Source organism: Neltuma alba, unplaced genomic scaffold, assembly GCF_004799145.2.
Source record: "Neltuma alba isolate B1F8T4 unplaced genomic scaffold, ASM479914v2 tig00011033_pilon, whole genome shotgun sequence".
Lineage (NCBI taxonomy): Eukaryota > Viridiplantae > Streptophyta > Magnoliopsida > Fabales > Fabaceae > Neltuma > Neltuma alba.
Window position 1 is genome coordinate 471,861 of NW_021635784.1, and position 6,236 is coordinate 478,096.

General features: G+C 37.9%; 1 protein-coding gene across 1 annotated transcript; it reads right to left on the minus strand.

Annotated features, from left to right (window-relative positions):
* Positions 1-4,764: 4,764 nt before the first annotated feature.
* LOC114760875 (uncharacterized) lies at positions 4,765-5,924 on the minus strand. The gene is made up of 4 exons (XM_028950173.1): positions 5,884-5,924; positions 5,474-5,663; positions 4,865-5,335; positions 4,765-4,791 (listed from the first exon to the last, which is right to left on the minus strand). The coding sequence occupies exons 1-4, from the start codon at positions 5,922-5,924 to the stop codon at positions 4,765-4,767; spliced, it is 729 nt and encodes a 242-aa protein (XP_028806006.1).
* Positions 5,925-6,236: the final 312 nt, after the last annotated feature.

Below are 6,236 nucleotides of genomic sequence, written 5' to 3' on the forward strand. Positions count from 1 at the left end.
TTTTTATAACTTTCTTTCTTTGGGTTTTTCTAAACATTTTCTTCTTTTTATTGCCTTTTTCTATTTCTTTTTCTTCTTCTTTTTTTTTGCTTTTTTTTTTTGGTATCCAAACCCAAGAAGGCAAAGATATAGACTTTAATGATGTACTTTTCAAAGTGAAAAACCAAATGTAACTCATGCAAGACACTTGCTAAAAAGCAATGAACGAAATGAAAGTGAAGGCTTAAAGGGGTGAACAAAGGTTAAATGAAATAGCTTGTGTTTAGGTAAAGGGTTTAGAAATGAATGCCCCTATCATCCTCACAAATCTAGATATTAATGCGGCTTTGAAAAAGAATCTAGACAAGTTCTAGAGGTTAATCAAAACTAGGTGAAAATCACACAAGATAAGAAAGAATATATGGCTCAAAAATCCTTCCATCAAGGCTTTCTCCAATATGTTTCCTCCTTAAGGTCAAGCTATGAAACAAGGTTAACAACACTGCTCCAAAGGCATTCTACTATGCTAATCAACTAAGAATAGAAATCAATCAAATCAAATGCAATCAAACTCAGCCGTGCAATATTCACAAGCATTGTTCAAAAGGATTTTAAAAGAGATGTCCAAGGATTATAAAAGTCAAAAGTCAGCAACAAAGAAAACAACAACTTGCCCATGCAGCAGTGCAGAACACTGAGGTGAATGAAAGCAAGAGGACATAGAAACTAGCAACAAAATTCCCAAGCAAGAATTACTCTCAAATCATGCGATGCTATTCAGAAATCAACCAATAAGGCAAAGAAGAGAGCAATTATGGTAGCAATACTAGAAAACAGGAGCAAATCCAAAGGCAAAAAAAAAAAAAAAAGAAATTTCCCAAAACAGCTCAACAACTCAACAACAATCTCTCCCCCACACTTGATTAATATATTGTCCTCAATGTAAGAAAAACAACATTATCTTAACCTAAACTCTCAGGTGAAGTGGAAGTTGTGAAGTCCGATTTGAAATCAAAGCATAACACATCACTATCATGAAGAAGAGAGAAGAGAGAGATAGGATAAGATAATGTGAAAAGAAAATAGACAAGTATAAATCAAGTGATCAAAAGAGATGGCAGAATCAAAAGGAAACAAAACAAACAACTACTAAACAGAAATAAACAGTTACAACTACAACTACTAGAGAAGTTCCCTCCCCTACACTTACTCCTAACTAGCTCAACAAATAGATATCACCAGCAATACAATAGAAAGTAAAAGAGCAGGGTGGAAGGGAACAACCTTGTGATCAGGTGGGTCTTTGATCCTCGTGGTAGTGCTTCAACAGAAGGCCATTGACTTGTGAAGTTATACCGGTCTCCTCATCTACGAGCTCTATCGTACCAAAGGGATATACTTTAGTAACTCTAAACGAACCTTCCTACTTGGTGACAAACTTCCCAGGCATCAGCTTCAACCAGGCTTTAAACTTTAGAACCTTGTCACCTTCATAAAATTGCTTCCTCAGAATTTGTCTGTCATGAATCATTTTCAGCTTGTCTTTGTAGATTTTGGCATTGTCATAGGATTCAAGTCTCATTTCTTCAAGTTCTTGGAGTTGCATCTTTCAATTGACTAGTGAAGATTCGAGATCTGCATCACATGCCTTGATTACCCAATAAGATTTGTGTTCGATCTCCACAGGTAGATGGCAAGCCTTGCCATAGAGCAACCGGAAGAAAGGACATGCCTATAGGGGTCTTGTAGGCAGTCCTGTAAGCCCAAAGATCTTCCTCAAGCCTTTCACTCCAGTCCTTATGGGATGGTTTCACAATCTTCTCAAGTATTCGCTTCACTTCCCGATTAGAAACTTCAGCTAACCCATTAGTCTGAGGGTAATAAGGAGTGGCCAGCTTGTGGTTGACTCCATGTTTAGCCAATAAAGACTTGATGGTCCTGTTGCAAAAGTGTGTTCCTTGGTCACTGATGATTGCTCTTGGAATGCCATACTTGCAAAAGATATGAGAACTTAAAAACTTGGCAACAGTAGAAGCATCATCTTTCCTAGTTGGCATTGTCTCTACCCATCAAGACACATAATTTATTGCAAGTAATATGTATGAAAACCCAAAAGACGAAGGGAAGGGACCCATTAAGTCCATGCCCCAGACATCAAAGATTTCACAAAAATGCAAAGGTCTTAGAGGCATCTCATGCTTCCTACCCAAACTCCCAAACCTCGGACGCTTATCACAAGACTTGCAGAAAGAATAAGCATCCTTAAATAGAGAAGGCCAATAAAAACCACACTCTAAAACCCTCCTAGCAGTCCTATTGGCACTAAAATGCCCCCCACAAGATAAAGAATGTGTAAAGGTAAGGATAGAGTGGATCTTATTATTTGGAACACAGCGTTTAATGATCTGGTCATTGCATTGCTTCCATAGGATTTGAGCATCCCAGATATAGTATCTTGCCTCCCTCTTTAACTTATCAATCTCAAATTTAGACATAGAAGGAGGTATAAGGCCAGTGACAAGATAATTAACTATATTAGAATACCAAGGCTCATGAATAGCCAAGGCAAAAAGTGCAGAATCAGGAAATGAGTCAATAACAAGTCAGAAGAGTCAACTCCCTGTGTGCCTTCAAGTAACGGACTAAGGTGGTTAGCTATATGATTCTCTGCTCCGGCTCTATCTTTAATCTCGATATCAAACTCCTGTAGCAGCAAAGCCCATCTCAGCAGTCTAGGTTTAGACTGAGGCTTCTTAAATAGGTACCGAACCGCTGCATGATTTGTAAAAACAACCACTCAAGAGTTTATAAGATATTGTTTAAACTTATCCAAAGTAAAAATAATAGCAAACAGTTCCTTCTCTGTGGTGGTGTAATTCACTTAAGCGGAATCAAGTGTCTTGGAGGCATATGCGATGACTCTAGACTGTTTCTTCTCCCTCTGTCCAAGCATAGCACCAACTGCAAAGTTAGAAGTATCACAAGACAACTCAAAATGTAAATTCCAGTTAGGTGCAATGAGAATAGGATGTGAAACAAGCATAGATTTCAAAGTGTCAAAAGCATGCCTATACTTGTCATCAAATTTAAATTCAACATCTTTTTTTAACAAGGTAGAAAGAGGCAAAGGACCTTTACTAAAATCCTTAATAAAGCGCCGATAGAAACCTGTATGCCCTCAGAAAGACCTCAAGTCCTTTAAACAAGTAGGATAAGAAAGGGATGAATAACGTCAATTTTGGCTCTATCAACCTCAATCCCCTTTTAAGAGATGAGGTGACCTAAGACTATCCCTTTATCAACCATAAAATGACACTTTTCAAAGTTTAAAACCAATTTTTTTATCAATATACCTCTCAAGAGCCTACTCTAGGCTATTCAAGCACTCCTCAGAACTCTTACCGTAAATAGTGAAGTCATTCATAAAAACCTCCATGTCTGCTCTAGAAGATTACTAAATATCACTATCATGCACCTTTGAAAAGTGCCTGGAGCGTTACATAACCTAAATGGCATCCTTCAATAAGCAAAGGTACCAAAAGGGCATGTAAAAGTAGTTTTGTCCTGATCTTCAAAAGCAATGGGCACTTAAAAATAGCCAGAAAAACCGTCCAAAAAACAATAGTGAGACTTTCCTGAAATTCTCTCCAACATCTGATCTATAAAAGGTAATGGAAAGTGGTTCTTTCTCATGGCATCATTCAACTTCCTATAATCTATACATACTCTCTAAGCATTTTGAACCCTAGTTGGAATCAGTTCATCATTTTCATTTCTCACTATTGTGATACCGCTCTTCTTTGGTACTACTTGTACCGAACTTACCCACTCGCTGTCTGATATGGAATAGATGATCCCAGTACTCAACAACTTTGAGACTTCCTTCTTAACCACATCCAGAATGAGAGGATTTAATCTCCTCTGTGGTTGCCTAACTGGCTTGGACCCTTCATTCAAAAGGATCCTGTGGGTGCGAACTGATGCCCTAGTCATTGGAATGTCCCCTAAAAACCATCCCATAGCCCTTTATGACTCTTTAACACAGAAATCAATCATTCTTCTTCAGAACTATTCAAAGAACTGGAAATAATAACAGGCAATTTAGAATCAGCAACAAAAAAGACATATTTCAAATTAGGGGGAGGGGTTTCAGTTCTAAATCAGGAGGTTGCACAACAGAAGGAACTAATTCTTTTATGTCAAGTGCATTCAATGCAAGTGGCATATTTATGTGGCTTGGGGAAGGAGATATAAGCTCATCATGATGTGTATGTCCTCCACTTCCCAACTCAGTGCCATTCTTGGATGACCTACAAAAAAGATTATCGGTATCAATTTTATTAACAGAAACATTAAGTAAATCACAAGGAAGAGTGGGATTAGAAGTGACTAAGTGAGTAACAATCTTGTTGCTAGCCTTTTCTAATGTTCCAATACCACTCAAAGGAGAAGCTACCGGTGTAGCTTGTGTAACAACTCCTTTATCATCAGTACCTACAGAATCAATAAACTCGCCTTTCTCAATGCTATCATTAAGTGTAATGTTCAAGGTAGAATCACAGTTAAGACAAGATGATGCATCAAAATCATGAGAGATGGAAAGGAGGTGATCGACTTCTAAACAGTTAACACACACCACGTCACCATAACATGAGCAAAAAGAAGAAGAATAAGGGGTAGATAAACAAGTAAATGCATCATCATGCTCAACAATCTCATCATACCAGTCATGTTCATGCATCTCAGATTCATGCAAATCATCAACATCATTAATAGCACAATCAATCAAATTAACACCCAAGTAAGAGCAATCTGTATAACATTGACTAATAGCATCAGAAATGTTGAAGGTAATCTGTTGATCCCCAAAGCCCATGGTAATAACCCCGTCTTTCACATTAATTATAGTCTGGGCTGTTCTAAGAAAAGGTCTTCCTAGAATCAAAGTGTTATCGACTTTAATCTCATCAGTCATATCTAGCTTATAAAAGTCAGCTGGGAACACAATACCCTTCACTTGCACAAGAACATCCTTAAGAAAGCCCTTAGGATGTCTCATAGTCCTATCAGTTAGACCTAGCACAACACTGGTGTCTTTCAAGGCATAGATACCTAAACTCTCATAGATAGAGGTAGACATAGCATTTATGGCTACACCTAAGTCCAATAAGGCATGTGAAATGTTTATTTTGTCTATGGTACAGGGAATAGTGTAGGAACCTGGGTCTTTACACTTAATAGGTAGCCGTGGCTTAAAGATAACACTAATACTAGACCTCAGTTGGATTCTCTTACTGTGCCTATATTTCCTCTTGTTTGTACATAGATCTTTCAGAAACTCAGCACACTTAGGCATCTTCTTAATCAAATCAAGTAATGGCACATTAACCTCAAGTTTGCTAAACATTTCAAAAAGCTCATCATTATCTTTCTTTTCAACAACCTTCTTACTCATGAGATATGAATGAGGAAAAGGCAAGTTAGAAATGTTTACCTCATCACCTTTGGGAGGTGATCCTTTCTCTATTGGCTCTTTGGATTGAATGGAGGTCTCTTGAGTAGCCTTGGGAATGTCTTGAGTGGTTTTAGAAGGAGGAGACTCAACTTCTATCTCTTTGTCAACCGGTTCTTCATCCTCTTCATCTTCTTTGAATTGCACTTTCTTAGCACCAATTTCCTTACCGCTTCTCAATGTAATTGCATTCAAAGATTTATGATTTAGCCTTAACTTGTTGTTCACTCATACCATTTGACAACTTAGTGACATAAGAAGTCAAATTAGAGGTTCTAGTTTCCCATTGCTCCATCCTATTCTCTAGGGCTGTAAATCTAGCTTCAGATTTAGCTTCAGACTTAGATATGTGCTCAGTCTTTCCCTCAATGCCCTTGAGTATTCAAGAGAACCGCTCATCATCCTTAGACTGTGGTTGTTGTGGGGTAGACATAGCTCTAAAAGATTCTCCTTGTAACCCTCTATAGTAAGATTGCCCTTAAGAACCATATTCCCTTGAAACCTTTCTTAACCTGCCTATTGTCACTTCCTCCCTATCAGAAATTTGGATGAGCTTCCCATCTTTCATTATATGTATTTGAGTATGGGTTCCATTACTTAGATTAATTAGCCCTTCCTTGATACATGGCGGAAAATTCCTCATATCTATGAGGGCAAGCAACAGAGATGTGCATAACAGAGTTACAATGCTCACAACTAGGTGCAGTTATCTCCATAGAATTAGGATTTCGAGTATTAACAGGGG

What these genes read in the sequence shown, in the direction of transcription:
- LOC114760875 (XM_028950173.1), bottom strand. Translation starts at nt 5,924, where the DNA reads ATGTCTACCCCACAACAACCACAGTCTAAGGATGATGAGCG. An exon ending in CAGTCTAAGGATGATGAGCG is followed by an intron (nt 5,664 to 5,883) that starts GTTCTCTTGAAT and finishes TACATTGAGAAG; the next exon opens with CGGTAAGGAAATTGGTGCTA. An exon ending in TAATTAATGTGAAAGACGGG is followed by an intron (nt 4,792 to 4,864) that starts GTTATTACCATG and finishes AATGTTATACAG; the next exon opens with ATTGCTCTTACTTGGGTGTT.